Raw genomic sequence first — 18,567 nt, 5'->3', positions numbered from 1 at the left:
TTTTTATACATCCATTCAGTATTATGATTGCCGGAAATCTCAGTAAAGTACCCGTGGTCTAAAATATGCCATTGTTCTTGAATACAGTTTTCTTACTGCATTAGCATTGGAGGTGTAGAGAGAAATATGTGTTTTGTTTTATCAGCTCCCAATCAACACTTCCCTGGCCTGAGGTTTAGTCAGATGTGTCAGCTGAGAAGGCCACAGAGTACCTGCTGAGAGATCTTCTCCAGGAAATACTGCTCAATCAGCTCAAAGGACGAACACTTGTTCAGCCTCAGCTCCTTGTCAAGAGCCTACAGGAACAGCAGGGGTAGTGGGAAGTCATGCTTTCAGCCCCCTCTGGAAAAGGCTCTCGCGTCACCCTGGTCAGGCTTATTATAACTACATGGTACACAGACAATGTCCTCACCTTGTATTCTGCATGGTTTTTCATATCTTCTATGGCAAGTCCTTCTCCCTCAGCATAGAAAAACTGCACCAGAGCCTAAATGGAGCATTACGGTGGGGAAGGTTTTAGTTTATTTCTTTTTTTTTTTCTGTGAACCTTGTCTGATACTCCACTCTGCTGAATTGGCAAAACCCATTAGTTTTGGGAACCATTGCTAACAATTATGATTGGCTCATGAGTCTAAAGGTACTGGTCGAACGGTGTATGTTCTCGCTAACAGCATGAAATCCCTCGTAGTAGAATGAGACCATCATGTAATTCAACACATTTTCGACCTATGCAACACATAAATGTAATAATGTTTTGGCTAAATCGGTTGTATCCATGGACTGCTCTTGGCTACATTCCCATTGTGGTCGCACCTCTTTTGCCCATATTTGCATAAACGTTTCGTGAAACACTTCAACCAATGTGGCCTTTGTCAGCCAATAAGAAAGTTGTGAAGTTCCATTGGCAATAGGCTGTGGTTTAATCGGATTAGTCAAGTTCCCTATAATCTCCTACGACACGTTTTTCCATGTTTTTTGCTACTTTGTAACATTGGTGTTGGATAACTGTTTGAGCTTACACCGCGGCTGAGCTGTCTCGCCACCACTGACTCGGGTGCATTACAAGGCACTTCTTGCTCTTAGAACTTGTGTTGTAGGCTAATGGCTGATAGTGTGTGTGTGTGTGGCTGGCTCAGGCTGGGCTGGATGTAATATAATTGTAATATAATTGTCTGATGTTTCTAACATCAGAAATGCCTATCCATTTGATACCACACATTGGAGTATTTTGATTAGAAATATACGGTCCCTCCCTAAAGGCCAACATCGAATGGTAGTTGTTCCCGACTCATATGCATTGTGAACAGTAGCAATAGGGGGCAAGGTTACGTCAGTACTGATTCACGGAGAGGATACACAACGTCACAAGCCAGCAGGGATACATAAGATATTGATGGTGGAAGGAAGGAAGGAAGGGAGGGAGGTCAATGAATCACTGACCTCCACAGTATACTGAAAACGATTGTAGAACTCCACTTGGACTCCCATGTTCTCTGCCACCACGTCAAGGATCATTCTGAGAAGTAGCTCCCACATGCCGAGGAGAACTCTGTGCAGAACACAGGAGAACCTGGTTTGACCACAACCTCCTTCCTGCTGCGTGTCAGGCGTTTGTAATGACTATATAACGAGCAGTGTTACCCGCATTTGGTGTCATTATTGTGTGAATGTCTGAGGTGCTCAATTAGTTGAAGTTCACAAATAATGTCATTACCTAGCCAGATTCTCCTTGACCAGAGACTCCCTGAGGATGGCTAAAGTGTCGTTTAAGTACTTCATCAGGGGGGACACCGCCTGAAACGGAACAATGTCACAAAACAATGGTACATGTTACAGTAAGCCTGGAAAGGAAGGTAGCCTATTAAAGCATCTGACCAGTAAATGAAGGGTTACTAAATTAAAGGCAAGGGCAAAAATATTTGTTGTTTTGTCCCCGAGCAAGGCAGTTAACTTTTATTCCTCCCAATGTCATTCATTTAAATGTTCAGTCAACTTATCTGATAAAAGGGTAAAAAAAAAAAATTAAATGTATTGATTATCACCACAACAGTTTAAGAAAAAAGGAAGAAAGAAAGAATGTGGTAAGATTGCTGCTACATAAATGTACTGACTCTGAGCATAATGTGCTTGGGTTATTCTTACTTCATCGTTGTTAATGGAGTCAGGGGACAGGCTGATGTGCTGGAGATACCTTCTCAGTTCTGAAAGCATCTACACACAAACACACAATAAAATAATTCCCAATTTTAGCTACGTATCTTTTCAATGGTTATAAGACCCAATTTGAGTCATATCATATCTTACAATATTATGTAAATAGACTTGAGGTCACTTAAAATGTGTTTTCTTTTAAATACTTTAGATGAAGCTTACTTAGAGCAGAAGAGCAATGGCTTGTAAAGTTATTACTATTGTACTCTGATCATATAAGGTTATGATATTTGGGTCTGCTCAGGGAAGTCAAAGGATATTTTTTCTCCCAGCTACTTAATTAAATCTGTTGGTTAAATGTCAGACTTGAATGTAATGGACAGTTTTACTATCTGTCTTCTTTTTGTTATATCATTATTTTAAATGTAGGCAGATAAGTCTTTGTACCATAGTTCTAAATTAATATTGAGTATTGTGTAAATTGCTATTGTTTTGTGTGGTTCCTAACAAAATCATAATTAGTGAATCAATAGATTTGTCACAAAATGTGAAATTCTAGGCCAGTGCAACAAGAATCATTAAACATTAAAAGGCATTTCAAAGGTAGAAACTATTTGTATGGAGGACCAACGGGGTCAAAACTGAATAATTAAATATGTAAATTATAAAATAATTAATTAAATAAATATATTATTTTAAGTGGCACATTGAAATGAAACATTTTTATAAGGCCCATATTTAAAATGGTGGTATGATATTTCATAATAATACATTGTATTTCGTAAGCTTTTTATTTTTATCACATAACATATTTTTTGAAATCATGGCCTTTTTCATAAAATCATGACCTATTTCTTTATTTCTTGGCATATTTAATGTCATATTTCAACATGTAATGTCCTTTTTCAACATTTAACGCCATATTTCAACATTTAATGACCCTTTTCAACATTTAACGCCATATTTCAACATTTAATGACCCTTTTCAACATTTAATGCCATATTTCAACATTTAATGACATATTTCAACATTTAATTCTGTATTCCAAAGCGTATTTCATGATCACAAGGGATATTTCAATCAATGCAAGTGGGTGGTCTTTAGTTGCTGATAGGCTATTCCATCAGCAGGGGCATTGTAAAAAAAATATGGCATATTAATGTGCCACTTAAAATTATATCTTTATTTAATTAATTATTTAATTACATATATATTTCATGATTTCGTTTTGACCCCTTTGGTCCACCATATATTTAAAGGTCTGTAAATGTATGTAACCAGTTGTCATTAAGACTGATATTGACATGTATGATGATGATGATAAGGGTCTTAGACTTTTGATGTATTGTTATCACATTTAACATTTTGTGCAGTTTATTTAATTGACCTCGAAAACTTGCTAAAGTTTTTTAAATGGTGAAGTCAAAAATAGATTTCCACATAGCATGGACAAACTTTTTTTCTAAGACTGACAGAGGAAACAGCTCATTTAAATAGAGGACCTTGTCTGTAAGGTAGGTGATGAGGCGCTTTGCCTCCATCTGCAGGTCAACATCCACATTGTAGAGCTGTCCATTCAGAGCCTTGTTGACCTGCTCCTTTCCCTCCGCCCCACAAGATTCCTCCATGGCGTGCTCCACGCCTTGCCAGTCCAGGTCCCGGGGCAGGCAGCCCAGGAAAACACGCACATGCTCAGTGTTGTTCAACGCGATGCACAACTAAATCAACCCAAGGATGTGCAGCGGAAAAGGGAAGAGGACAAAGCCAGGAGAAAGGTAGAAAAGAGTTGAACAAAGGAAGAAAAAGAGGCAAGGCTAAAAAGGCAGGTAGGGGAATTGGGGGAGGGAGTAAATGATTGACAATGACAAGAGGCACGATAGTAAGTAGATCAAACATTTTAGCTGCATATATCCAGCTGAGGTATTAGTGTTTCCAGGGAAAGAACACTCCCTGACATTTACTTTTCACGTCTTCCTGACCCCCCCCCCCCCCCCCCCCCACAGGCGTTACCTGCACGGTCAGCGTCTTGATGTCTCGCCCAGGCAGGATCCTCTCAATCTTGCGCTTCATAATTTCTGAGTACAACACGGCCTCACTGCAGAAATTCTGCAACACACACAACAGCCCAATCACTATCATTATTAACAGTGAAACCCTCAATTTCCCTTTTTGGTTTATGCTCTGGTGTGTTTGTGATTGTGGCATGCCACCAGTAGAGCATTTCAGTCTGTCTCTGAATGTGAGTGTGAGTTTTTGCGTGTGTGTGTGTGTGTTTGTGTGTGTCTGCACAGAGTCCATCTGTAGAGATGTCCATACTACTGTATCAGAATGTAATTGTATGTTAGAGGTCTTCATGGAATCCCAAAATGTATATTTACGAGCTGAACTCTATCTGTGATTTTCTTTTCTTTATAAAATCGATACCCAATCTGAAATATTCCAAAAATGAGGGACAATCCGATCTTAACTGTGTCAGATATGTATCAGAAAGAAAGAAATAATAATCTGAAAGATACAAAATGCTTGTTTTATATCTATGCAAGCCCGCTAAATTCTTTTAACTTGTCTGCCAGTGAACACTGGTTTCACATGAATTTTATTTTATAGCTTGGCCAGTCCAATACTTTCACAGTTTAGTATTTTCATAAAGACATAAACAACTTAAAATGTTTAGACATGCACTCTCTCCCTTCATTAATTTGTGTCTGACTGGGAGTCCGACGGTCATTAACATAAGGCTGTATCCGAGCCAGTCCGATATAGGATCACAGATAATTGGACTTGGAGTTTGTGTAGTACGTGTAAAAGCATGACGTCGTACACCGATCAGCCATAACACCTGCCTGATATTGTGTAAGTCCCGCTTTTGCCGCCAAAACAGTCCTGACTCGTCGAGGCATGGACTCCTCTAGACCTCTGAAGGTGTGCTGTGGTATCTGGCATCAAGACGTTTGCAGCAGATCCTTGATGTTCTGTAAGTTGCGAGGTGGGGCCTCCATGGATCGGACCTGTTGGTCTAGCACACCCCACAGATGCTCGAGTGTATTGAGATCTGGGGAATTTGGGGGCCAAGTCAACACCTTGAACTAGTTGTTCTTCAAACCATTCCGGAACCATTTTTGCTTTGTGGCAGGGTGCGTTATGCTGCTGAAAGAGGTCAATGCCATCAGGGAATACCGTTACCATGAAAGGGTACACTCGGTCTGCAACAATGCTCAGGTAGGTGGTACGTGTCAAAGTAACATTCACATGAATGGCACGACCCGTAGGTTTCCCAGCAGAACTTTGCCAAAAGCATCACACTGCCTCCACCAGCTTGCCTTCTTCCCATAGTGCATCCTGGTGCCATGTGTTCTCCAGGTAAGCGACACACGCACCCAGCCTTCCACGTTATGTAAAAAAATATGTGATTCATCAGACCAGGCCACCTTCTTCCATTGCGCCGTGGTCCAGTTCTGATGCTCACATGCCCATTGTAGGCACTTTCTGCAGTGGACAAGGGTCAGAATGGGCACCCTGACTGGTCAAAGGCTACACAGCCCCTTACGCAACAAACTGCCATGCACTTTGTGTTCTGACACTTTTCTATCAGTACCAGCATACATTTTTCAGCAATTTGAGCTCAGCTGTTGGATCAAACCACATGGGCCAGCCTTCGCTCCCCAATGTGCATCAATGAGCCTTGGCTGTCGCCAGTTCATCGCTTTTCTTTTCTTGGGCCACTTGATAGGTACTGACCACTGCAGACCAGGAACACTCCACAAGGGCTGCAGTTTTGGAGATGCTCTGACCCAGTCTGAACCATCACAATTTGGCCCTTGTCAAGTCGCTCAGATCCTTTCGCTTGCCCATTTTTCCTGCTTCTAACACATCAACTTTGAGGACAGAATGTTCACTTGCTGCCTAATACATACCATCCCACTGACAGGTGCCGTGATAACGAGATTATCAGTGTTATTCATTTGATCTGTCAGTGGTCATAATATTATGGCTGATTGGTGTATATATTTATATAGATTATAAGTGTTATTCACTTGATCTGTCAGTGGTCATAATGCGTACATGTGTGTGTCTGTGTGGTAGTGGCACTCACGTCTGTCAGACGGGTGACAAAGATGAAGGCCCCGGCAGAGTCTGGCCAGGCCAGCTGGTTCCAGAACTCCCGCACCTGGCTGAAGCACGCTGTCACATCCATCGCTGAGGAGCCGTGTTTGGCCTGCTGTACTGGCTCAAGCTGTTCAGTAAACACACACATACGTTCACTGAGCAGCTTCAATCATATAGAAACTCATGCGCTGTGTTGTTTGTAGGCTGACACACACGTGCATCGCGCTGACATAACAACAAGCCCGGAGAATTACGAATGATCAGTCGATTCTGCTTTGAGAGCTTTACTGGTTATATCGGTCGCAACACAATACGTACTCCCAGACCTTGTTTTGTGGAAAACCTGCGTATCCTGGCACTTCCGTGAAATATCTCTCACCTGATCCATGTCTACTGCTCGGCGAATCCTGTCACAAGACTTGTCATGAACTATCTGCAGCCACTTGTGAATAGATGTCTTGAACCAGTTGTGATATCCAGTCAGGGCCAACATCTTGGCATCCCTGAGACAGTGAAACACTCATTAATCCCCTCACACCTAGAAAATCTATGTTATACATATTGAAAGGATATTTAATATAATATCAAATTACCAAGCAATAATTGTAATATTCTTTCTGTTAATAATATGAATATTCTATAAGTTCCTCCATTCTAAAGACTACAGTACAGACACACTGCTGAAAGACTAACTTGAGAGGAAGGAATTCTCTGAAGCGTTTGAGGGTTTTCAGAGACATGTAGAGCTCGAACAGTGTTTCTCCCATCGTCTGGGTTAGTTTGGAGCTCTCCTGCTCCAGAGTGCCGCACACCCTCTCCATGGCAACACTCACATCATCTGCAACCTGTGGGAGCAACGTGGTTAGTCACTCCATCTCAAAGATCAAAGGGCAAGAGTGAGAATACTCACATGGCTGAACATACAAGAACACTATGTTAATCAGTTTATATTAGAATTGTAATGTATGGATAAAGATGTCACCAGGTCAATAAAATAATTATTACCAGTTTCTCCAACTGTCTATATGCGATGCTGAAGAAATCAACTTTCACTGTACTGAGGGTTTCAAAAGAAAAAGAAAGTTTAATTATATTTAAATTTACAATCTATGGAAGTTATATTCACACTACATTTCATCAATTTAGCAGACAGTAGTTTTCCAGAGTGACATGTACAGCTATGGAAAAAATTAAGACACCACTGCCACCTTTTTCTTTCCTTTCCAAAAAAGTCGAAAAGGAAGGTTTTGAGTGAGGAACAGAAGGGTCAAAATTAAGAGACCGCTGCCAATTGAATGCTTCTGTTCCTCACTCAAAATATTCCTTTTCAACCTTTTGGAAAAGAAAGAAAAAGATGCAGTGGTCTCTCAATGTTGTCCTTAGCTGTAAATAGGTCCGGAAATAATTGGACACTGACACAAGGTGTTATTTTGGCTGTTCACCAAAGTATTTTAATGTTACAGTTAAATAAGGGATAGGGACTTAAAGTGCAGTCTCTCAGCTTTAATTTGGGGGTATCCCCATTCAAATTGAAGGAAGTGTTTAGGAATTACAGATTTAATATGTAGCCCCCTCTTTTATCAAGGGAACAAAAGTTGACAGTTGACTTAAAAGCTTTTTCATGGACAGGTGTTGGCTATTCGTTCATTATTTCTTCATCAATTAAGCACGTAAAATGTCTGGAGATGATTCTAGGTGTGGCATTCGCCTTTGGGAGCTGTTGCTGTGAACCCATAACACGCGGTCAAAGGAGCTCTCAATGCAAGTGAAACAGGCCATCCTTAGGCTGCAAATCCATCAGAGAGATGTGTCTTGTTCAAGAGTGGCTTGACACAAGGAATGCGACAGCTGAAACCCATGTCTTGCATACATCTGTGTGTGGTGGTTCTTGAAGCACTGACTCCAGCTGCAGTCCACTCTTTGTGAATCTCCCCCACATTTTTGAATGGGTTTTGTTTCACAATCCTCTCCAGGGTGCGGTTATCCCTTTTGCTTGTACACTTTTTTCTACCACATATTTTCCTTCCCTTCGCCTCTTTAGCAATGACCTTTTGTGTCTTGCCCTCCTTGTGGACAGCTGTCAAGTCAACAGTCTTCCCCATGATTGTGTAGCCTACAGAACTAGACTGAGAGACCATTTAAAGGCCTTTGCAGGTGTTTTGAGTTAATTAGCTGATTAGAGTGTGGCACCAGGTGTCTTCAATATTGAACCTTTTCACAATTTTCCAATTTTCTGAGATACTGAATTTGGGGTTTTCATTAGTTGTCAGTTATACTCATCAAAATTAAAAGAAATAAACACTTGAAATATATCAGTCTGTGTGGAATGAATGTATACATTATAAAAGTTTCACTTTTTGAATGGAATTACTGAAATAAATCAACTTTTTGATGATATTCTAATTGTATGACCAGCACCTATATTCTACTTACAATTCAGTGATGAAAGTAGATGACACATAGTATTTTTGTATTTTAAGGTTCTAATAGTAGCCTATGGTTTCCATCATCTTAGTAAACATGTTGTCTAACTGTCATTGCATATTACCTAGTGGTGTGCCATGAATACAAGCAGGCACATTGTCCTCAACTTTCAAAGAATCCATTCAGGTTCTACATTCCCAAAATAATTCCACTTTTCAAAAGAGTTCAACGTTATTGAATGGAAAGAGACATCTATTAGAAAATACTAAAAGTGGAATTTCGTTGAGCACCACTCAGCACCATCTATATCATGACCATTTATCTCCTTCCCAGGCAAAGTTTCATCATTTTGGTCTAACCACAGTTTGAAGGACATACTTCAATCGTTCAATTTCTTGGAATGTGATAGTGTTTAACTGCCAACCGTTTTTCTGGGCAATTTGTTGTAATTATTGTTAAAAGACTTGTGTTTTATCAACAGGGCTTCCCAGACTGTTTATTTTACATGGTCAGAGTGGATGAGGTATCAGGCAGTACCAACTCAATTTCACCACTAACACTGACTGATGCGGTGCACTTTGGGTAATGATGTTTCTGTACCTGTAGAACAGCTTGTTGTAGATGTTCTGTCCTCTCTGTACATCTGCACACACAGCATCCACCACCTGGACCAGTCTCCTTAGCTGCTCTTCGAGAGTCTGTAAAATCCCCATGGAGTCTTCAACAGACAGGCTTGTCTACATGATATTTACTATAGAATCCCCAAGAAGTCTTCAACTGTCTGTTGAAGCCTATCAGGCCTATCTATATGATATTACTTTACTATATTATCACCATGGAGTCTTCAACAGACAGGCCTGGCTACATGACCATACAACCTCGTTTCCCAAAAAGTTGGGACAGTGTGTAAAATGCAAATAAAAATAGAAAGCAATGATCTACAAATCATTTATCCCTATATTTAATATTATAATAGTACAAAGACAACATATCAAAATGTTGAAACTGAGAAATTTTAAGGTTTTTGGAAAAATACATGCCCATTTTGAACTTGATGGCAGCAACATATTTTTAAAACAATTGGGACAATGCTTTGGGAAATGATGAGACCAGATGCTATATTTTTGAAAGTGAAATGCATTCCCGTTCTTTCTTGATATAGGATTGCAGCTGCTCAAGATTTCAGGGTCTCCTTTGTCGTATTTTTCATTTCATAATATGCCAACTGTTTTCAGTGGGTGACAGTTCTAGACTGCATGCAGGACAGTTTAGCACACTGACTCTTTTACTACGGAGCCATGCTGTTGTAATATGTGCACAATGTGTTTTGCCATTGTCTTGCTGAAATAACCAAGGCCTTCCCAGAAAAAGATGTTGTCTAGGTGGCAGCATATGTTGCTCCAAAACCTGTACATATTGTTCAGCATTAATGGTGCCTTCGCAGATGTGCAAGTCACCCATGCCATGTGCAATTTTACATTGAGAAACATTATTCTTAAATTGTTGCACTATTTGCCTGCGCAGTCCTTCACAGAGTGGTAAACCACTCTCAATCTTTACTTTTTAAGGACTCATCCTCTCTGGGATGCTCTTTTTGTACCCAATCATGTACCTGACCTGTTGCCAATGAACCTAATTAGTTGTGACATGTTCCACCAGTTTTTTTTTAACATTACACAACTTTTCCTGTCTTTTAATACACTTTTGATATGTTGTCTTTGTACTATTTTCCATTGAATATAGGGTTTAAATGACTTGCACAGCTATCTTTATTGGGGTGTGAACTTACCCCTTCATCTGGTTTAAACTGTGAAATTGTGCTTTCATACCACTCTGCTGTACCTTTCTGTAGAAACCAAAGATTTATTTTGTATGAGTGACTGGTCAGTCAATAACGCAACAGTCTTTCCTCTTATTTTAATGATTTACCTTGACAACCGTGGCAATTTCCAAATGTAGTTCATTTCTAAGGGGACACACAGTCTTGAAGGCCGGCATGGTCTGCATGTGGCCCACACCCCTGAGACACGGTCACAAAGAGAAACATGGGCATGAACCACAGCCACTCATTATGAGTCAAGACAAGAGGCACAATGCAAGGTGCTTTGTATCAAAACTACACAATTGCTGGATGCAAATGTCCCATGTGGTTGCTGGAACGGATGACTAACTGGTTTAACCTATTATTTCCTTCATTTTTTTCCTTGGTGGACTGACTTGTGGGCCATTCCACAAAACTACCCCTTCAATATGTTACGCAGAAAGACCAAAAATGTTATTTTTGAAGCATGTTGTATTAGGGACTATTCACACAATAGTTTCACTGAGATTAGCAATTCCATTTGCGTTTTTCTGGGCCAATGGTAACACATGAAATAAATAGAGACACAGGCTATAAATGTTTTAACTATTAACATTTCTGGATGAATCTTGGACTTAATTGTCCCTCTCGGTTCCATGTTAAGCTCTATTTCCCTGATTTCACCAGGGAATGTTTGGCAGAATTTTAAATCTTTTTGGAAACAGCCCAGCAGAGTAACAGTTTTTCCACCCTTGTGTAAAGTACAGAAGCACAGTCCCCAGTAGATCTGCTCAGAGAAAAGCAGTAGCAACATGAGCCTCAAGAAACAGAACTGCTTTTACTGGCTTACAGTAGTCACAACCATTCAATCTGGAATCACTCTGTGACTAGGACCAATCCAGCTTATGGCTTAGTCACTGAGCCCTCCGGCTGGGGGTTCTTTGTCTCTGGTTCTATTCCATGGTGCTAGTGTTTTGTCTGGTATGGCATCACGAGTGAGTGTGTGATGCAGTGATTTGGTGAACAACAGACTTGGGTGGAAGTTTACCTTAGCATGAGCTCGCAGCGTGTAACTGCAGTTCGATTGGTGCATGGGAACACCTGCCGCATGCTCTTCATCAGGCACAGACAGTGCTCTGTGTATAGCCTAAAGCTGTCTGACAGCTGCCACTCCTGAACACAGGAAGAACATCACATCACGCATCCTCACAATGATTGATCAAACCAGTCACATCACGTTTCGATTCTGTCCAGTCAATCAACAGCAGTTTCCAGAAAAACTTACAGAACCCAAAACAAACATGTTTTGATTCAACAACGGACCCCCAGGCTGTAAAGTATGATGGATGTTGAACGGTGACCTAATGAGGTGTCCTAATTTCAGATGAAAGGTTTTGTGAGCCCGAGGGGAGCTGGGATGAGACAACAGGCCTACCAAGTCTCCCCGCACAGCTTGGGGATCCCACTCTGCATCAATGGTCCTCAGCAGCCGCAGCAGAAGGGTGTAGCACATTCTCTGAGACCGGTGGTGACTGCTGTAGCACTGCCAGCGGCTGCACATGGGAGCATTATATACTAACATACAACCGTACATAACCTTACTCTCATCTTAGACCAAAAAGTTATGAAAAGGTGCAACACCATTCACAGTTAAAAACGCTGACCTCCTTTGACACATTCCTCTCCAGCTTGGCATAGCATTATTATTTGAATTGTGACTAGTGTGACACCTCCAGCAGATGATCTAAATTCAAGTGCTACTACTGTAGATACTTACATGATGGCTTGCTGCAGGGGTGATAGGTCAATTTGCACAGCATGATGGGACAGCACAGTCCATGCTGGAGGGCTCACCTGCCCATTCCAGTTATAAAGTTCTTTCTGGAGGGAAAACAATATTACTATGATTATTATTTTACTCATGGGAGGACACAAACCTGTTGTTGTTATGAGTGTTACTAAGGGTGATATATTTTTTTACTGTATATGTGTATGTTGTGCATGTGTGAAATAAGAGAACTATAAGCAGCCACCTAATTATTTTTATACAGTAAGCAAACCATCTATACCTATTTTCTAATGTTGCTGTATAACAGAATTTTACCTGAATCTGAGCATGCTCGTACTCCAGAATTTGACTCAGCATCTTCTTGTGTATAACTTCTTTTGAATCCCTTTTACTAAGGGTTGTGTCTCTCTGTGGAATAACATTTAATGATCCAGTGACTTGGATAGACAACACATGTAAAACTCATTTGAAATGGATAGACCTAAAATCATATTTGGGTGGAATTCCCATTAACTGGTGTTTTTTCTGAAAGCCCATGGTCTCGTATTTCAAGATAAGCCATTCTTTACTTTTTGTCCAGCCCAGGGTTAGCATCATTAGCTTAATCCAAATTAGGTAAAACCATCATATGTGATTAGCAAAAGCTGCATTGCATGCGAAAAGTCACTTAAAATCTCTTCTGAGACAGCAGCAAGTTATTTGAATGCATTCTGCCAAAGTAGCTGCTGGAATCTGCTGGAGCAATTTTCCCTAGCCCCACTACTTTCCCAAACCACATCGTCTTTTGCTCAGTGATGTAATCAAAATAAAGAAAAACATACACAGGAGCCACAAAATGTTGTTTATGAGCAATTTTCTTCTGTGGAGTTCAGAATTTTTGTGATGCTGCAAAGTGTTTTTTGGAAGCAATACACTGAAACATTTCACTGAAACATTTTGGGCAACAGGTGACTTGGTAAAGATCATGAATCTCCTCTTTGCCCCCAGCAAAATTATCCTCCCAATGACTTCAGAAAATGTTTGACTTTATTTAGTCTAGTATTTGTAGCTATGCTTATTTCATACAGTCTTCAGCCAGTAAATATTGCATGTTTATACAGAGGTCAGCCCCATTATATGTGCAAAAAATAATTTCACAAGTCCTCTGGTTTACAGTTGTAAATGTATTTCTCTCCAACCGTTTATTTTTGTATGTTCCCTATGCTACCAGCTAATGGGGTTTAGCCATAGCAACTGAAAATGACAATTTCTATCATGCAGTGAATATCAAACTTGGACATTAGCAACTAAATTGTTGGCATATTATAATACCTAAATCATAATAAATAAATCACTTTGTAAGATCAGAGTTTTGACAGTGCCACTGAGATGCCCTTACAGGTCTGCATTTCTTTATTTCCTGGGTATCGACCATTTAGGAGAAAACCGCTCTAGGCTATGTTTGCCATGATAAAGTACAAAATAAATGGTTTTAACTGTTGCCATTAAGCAATTTAGAGTTCAGCAAATTGTGGATTATTGCCATAAAGTAAAATGATATTGAGGTATTAGCTGAACACAAACATGACAGCCGCATGTTATCAACATGTTATCAAGATTTCACACCGAATCATTATGGCTCACCTAACCCAGGTGAACCTTTGGAGACAATCATAAAGACTTTAAGTACAGTACTAGTTGTCTTGTTATGTTATAATAAATGAATGATATGCTGTATATTTGATTGCTTTGTTAGACTGCCAGTTAGTTAACTAGCTAGCTTACTGCTATTTGTGTGTAACATGATGATTTTTATTATTAGAATTGCAGTGTCATTTTATGCATATCAATACAAGATAGTAAATTTAATGTTTCCCTTGAGGCAGAATACAGCCACATTAGATTGCAAATTAGCAAACAAGCTAAATGTAATTTGTGTGATGTGATGCATTTGTACTTTTGCAATTCAAGCATTATTTTTATTCATCTAAGGATATTGCACAAAAAAGTCAATATTTTCATATTCTGCTATATTCCACTTGGGGCAGGAAATAGACCTGGATTGATGCAATACATTTTTGTTAATCTGTATGACGGTTTCAATTCATGAATATCAACTAAGTAAATTATGCTAACTCCATGCTAGGCAAAAAATTAAGAATGGCTAATTATGGAATATGACATCCTGGCCCTCAGACACAACATGTTAGGGGAATTTCATCCAAATATTATTTTTGGTCAAATTATACCTTTAAAGAATATCATAAAGACTGTATTAGTTACCTTGGTAGTGAATAGCCTCAGAATCAGATGACATTCCCCCTGGACCTTGGAGGCACTGGACCGGGGCTCAAGCTTAAACCACTTGTCATATCCCATCACAGGAATCTCCTAAAACAGAAGAGCAGACAGGCTAGGTGTTAAGAGAGGAATATGTTTTTTATATATTCAATAAACAAATGCTTCACTAAGTAAGTTGACAGAAAAAACACATTCTAATTCTCTGGAGAAAGTGTGCTATGGTCAAAAAGTAGGATCCTAGTGGATTTCATTTGAGGTGTGTGGCACTCCCTCCATAATCACAGTATACTTCATTGTAAAAACAACAAAAATGTACGTTACAGTCAGACATTACGTAAGTTATCACATTTTCGTCAGACGTTATAATCTAACACAAAAATATCACACTGTGTTTTTTTTATCATTGGGTGTTCCTCCTCTCTGATAGACAATAAGGCAGGACGTTAATTTGAATAAAATCAATATAGTTGTTAACAGCTATTAGATATCTGTTTTAGAATAAACTGTATCAAGTAAGATATGTTACCACCACTGTCTGAAATTAGAAATAATATCACAAACAGCAGGTATGAAGTGAACTCACAGTAACATTAAGGTGGAAATCCATTGCAGTAAAACTGCTATGTCCATTTACAATGTTATTGAAATGAAGACATTACTTCAAACAATAATCCCTGATATATTCTCTATGGATGCACATCATTGCACATACAATTAAACAGAAGTGTTTGTAAAAAAAAAATATATATAATAATAACAATAATATTGTGCCAGTCACGTTATTTCATCTACTGCACAGTTTTAGACACTTACGTTCAATGGAATGTTAATGCAGCCCAGGAAGTCGTCTACATTGTCCTCAGAAGATCCTGATGAAGTCCCATTGGACCGTACTGATTTGGCAATCTGCTTAAAATACCTGGTGAAAAAAGGTGGTGACTTGACGACATGAAATGTAACTCCATCTATATAACCTGACAGCAGGGCTGGCCCACCACATAGGCATAACAAACGACTGCCAGTGAAATTGCACAAAATGTATAATTTTCGCTTCTTGCTGTGGCAAAATGCACAGGCAACCAAATTGAAAAACTTAAGAGTGTTTGGACCGGCACTGCATGGAAGTCAAATTTCATGTTCAATAAAATGTTAATCTATGGCCATATTCATCAACATTACACTTTTTGTACTATTCTACCTGCCCATGCCTCTGAGTCCACTGACTTCATTCAGTTTTTTGCAGGCCTCAGCAACAGAGACGTCATCGTCATGGTCCCTGAGAAACATATAACAAATGTTGGTACATGAGCTGAATTCTTTTGGCATGCAGTAAAGCCAACAATCATTTGGACTGACCGTGGAATGGGACAAACTGTGTTGAACCTTACCATATGTCCAAGTGCAGTAGGTCACTCTGGACATCGTCAATTTCACTATTTAGAAACAAATGATTAATTACATAAAATATTGGTCTCATAAGGTAGCGACATATCCAAACTTCCAGCATTCTGCAAATATATTTATCTCTCATCTGTATCAGAACTCTGCTTACAAAGTAAAGTGCTCGTTCCAGACTGGGTTGAGGGTCTCAGGCTTGACTTCGGTCACTTGAATGCATGTGGCTGCTAGAACCTCTTTGGTACTGGACCTCTTCTCCAGCTTCTCCTTCTTCTTCCTGAAGCTGAACTTCCTCTCTTTCTTCTCCTCGGTCTCTCGGGGGCTCTGACCCAGGAGGATTCCCAGCATGCAATATGGGTCACTGTATCCTACCAAGCACAGATGTGTACACGGCAAAGTAAAGATCAACCAAAGTATGTAAAAATGAGGGACCTATAAATCTTTTAATAATTGCCATTTCTGGCCAGCAAATTTATTTTGACAAACTAATCGTACATAGAAAACCAAATGGTCAGTCATCCATTCAATTTCAAAATCCCATTTGGCCCTTAAACTGAAGAGATCCCCACTCCTTGGTTAAACTAATGAGAAACACTGAGACTGATGAATGATGCAAAGGTGTTCTATATAAGGGAGATAGCAAGTGAACAATGAGGTAATAAATGATTTGTTGACCTTTTGGCAATGCATAAAATTATACTGGGTTGAGATCTGGTGACGGGAGAGGAGAATTACATGGGAAATTCTTTGAAGCTGCTGCAAAAACTACCCACAGCCTTGATCCATGACCCAAAGCCTGTTGGAATGTCACCTCCACACCGGTGTGGACACTGTGTTCAATATCATTTGTATGTGTCCTTTATTTATTCAAGTGTCTATTTAGTCAGTTACCCGATGTCGATCTGTTGATTTTATAATCATATTGGAGATAAATAAAAATTTGCATTCATGTCAAATGGGGAGTTGTTGGCACTGACATTTCATAAAATACATAATCCATAAAAACATAAATTCAGCTTCCCGTTAATAGAAGTACATGGTAAACACCCCTCACCATTCGCATCCTTTGCCATTAGATTTTTCCCTTTCATGACAGATACTCTCAGGGTGAAACTGGCTCTCTGCAAAACAAATTGCACAAAAAACAGTATTACATAAACAAAGAGTCTAATGCATGAGTGAGATCTGACTAAACCAATCCATGAGCATGCTTAATTTCAAAAATTGGGCATTGAACATAGCACAGAGTGTTATAGTAGCTGTATTTTCTTTTTATTACGAATCTTTTACTCGTCAAATGCACTTTCACAGTGTTAAACAACACACCAGCATTCACTCCAGAGTGAGACCTGACTCTCTCAAGAGAGAATAATCAATGTCTGTTTTCTTTGTCAGGTGCATAATGCAAGGGCTTTGTGTGTCACTAAGTTGAAAAGACACTGCTGTGCCAGCAAGAAGAAGAAATCCCTGTATGAAGGAACATTTCAACTGCAAAATATTTTTTCTCTCTGCCAAGAACCATTCATGGAGTCTAGCAGAGGAGCCCAGCATCCCTTTCAAACTGACATTTGAAAGGTCACTGGTAGTCAAGTAAAAGACTGAGAACATCATACAAAGTGGGATTATATCTCCTGGGCCTAGTTAGCCCTACTACTGTATGGCTATCAATACATTCCATCAGCAAGTCTCTCCAGGAGCATAGGTCTACTTATCATTCTTTATACTTTAACCAGGGTAACTGAATATGCTATAAAAAAGTGCATTAAAGAAAACAACATTCTATTGGGCAGACTGAAATATTCTCTCAGGATAAGTAACTGGTGTTTTTTCACAGTTTACGTGGTGTGTGTCTGTGGGTGAAAAACTAAGTAAGGGACAAGAGAAGAGACGTGACAGAAACAGACAAAATGGAGCAACGCAATGCACCTTAGATTCTTGTACTCTCTGCAGAATGATGTCATGTTCTTCCTGCCCCATATCAAATACCTGGGAGAGGAGGAGAGAGGGGAGGCAACAATGAAAAAGGCCACTCTTTGCAAATAATGAAGCTTGTAATTCATCCAGCTGAACTGATTTACCATTTGTCTATGTTAACATATGTTAAATCCTGACATCCACCACCGGTGATTTGCATAAAGTTGCATAATCTTCTCACGACTTCTCAGTAGAAATATTCAGATTTTTTTTTTTGTAATCTTACCAATTGACGCGTCAATTGACCAGTCGTTTTATAGACATATACATCCAATTGCAAAAAAATTCAATTTTTTTTTATAAAGGATAACAAAATCTTTCTCTTATTAGGCATGTATGTTTGTATGCTTGATTAGGGCATGCACAATTGACTAGAGACTAGGGCTGTCACGATATCAGATTTTCACTGCACGATTATCGTGGCCAAAATAATTCACGGTGATGATATTATCACAGTATCTATAGAAAATTTGAAGAAAGAAAATGCTCTCTGTCAAATTCATCTTCAACTTTGTTTAATGTGTTTTTTTCTCTTTTTTTGTCAAATGAATTAGGTTCAAAATAAGAATGTATGGAGGTGGAGAGAGTCTGTAACCGTAACTGTACAAATAAAAGTGTACAAAAAGAACGATTACACTTTAT

General features: G+C 39.4%; 1 protein-coding gene across 2 annotated transcripts in view; it reads right to left on the bottom strand.

The window, feature by feature from the left end:
* Nucleotides 1-18,567, bottom strand: part of baiap3 (BAI1 associated protein 3) — a 48,255-nt gene that overhangs the window by 2,182 nt on the left and 27,506 nt on the right. For both annotated transcript variants that reach the window (XM_020050688.2, XM_010874900.3), the window contains 25 exons: nt 17,878-17,937; nt 17,006-17,072; nt 16,106-16,319; nt 15,942-15,986; nt 15,752-15,829; nt 15,367-15,472; nt 14,536-14,643; nt 12,589-12,681; nt 12,262-12,365; nt 11,920-12,037; nt 11,533-11,657; nt 10,613-10,703; nt 10,473-10,529; nt 9,284-9,381; nt 7,265-7,316; nt 6,953-7,104; nt 6,639-6,762; nt 6,246-6,386; nt 4,163-4,258; nt 3,655-3,870; nt 2,143-2,211; nt 1,715-1,794; nt 1,441-1,549; nt 413-487; nt 213-296 (listed from right to left, as the gene is read on the bottom strand). In XM_020050688.2, coding sequence (XP_019906247.2) covers nt 213-296; nt 413-487; nt 1,441-1,549; nt 1,715-1,794; nt 2,143-2,211; nt 3,655-3,870; nt 4,163-4,258; nt 6,246-6,386; nt 6,639-6,762; nt 6,953-7,104; nt 7,265-7,316; nt 9,284-9,381; nt 10,473-10,529; nt 10,613-10,703; nt 11,533-11,657; nt 11,920-12,037; nt 12,262-12,365; nt 12,589-12,681; nt 14,536-14,643; nt 15,367-15,472; nt 15,752-15,829; nt 15,942-15,986; nt 16,106-16,319; nt 17,006-17,072; nt 17,878-17,937 — 2,562 coding nt within the window. The remainder of the gene's footprint in view (nt 1-212; nt 297-412; nt 488-1,440; nt 1,550-1,714; nt 1,795-2,142; nt 2,212-3,654; nt 3,871-4,162; nt 4,259-6,245; nt 6,387-6,638; nt 6,763-6,952; nt 7,105-7,264; nt 7,317-9,283; nt 9,382-10,472; nt 10,530-10,612; nt 10,704-11,532; nt 11,658-11,919; nt 12,038-12,261; nt 12,366-12,588; nt 12,682-14,535; nt 14,644-15,366; nt 15,473-15,751; nt 15,830-15,941; nt 15,987-16,105; nt 16,320-17,005; nt 17,073-17,877; nt 17,938-18,567) is intronic.

This window comes from Esox lucius, chromosome 11 (assembly GCF_011004845.1).
Source record: "Esox lucius isolate fEsoLuc1 chromosome 11, fEsoLuc1.pri, whole genome shotgun sequence".
NCBI lineage: Eukaryota > Metazoa > Chordata > Actinopteri > Esociformes > Esocidae > Esox > Esox lucius.
The sequence above is the reverse complement of the archived record's forward strand: the minus strand, read 5'-3'. Positions and strand labels throughout refer to the sequence as shown.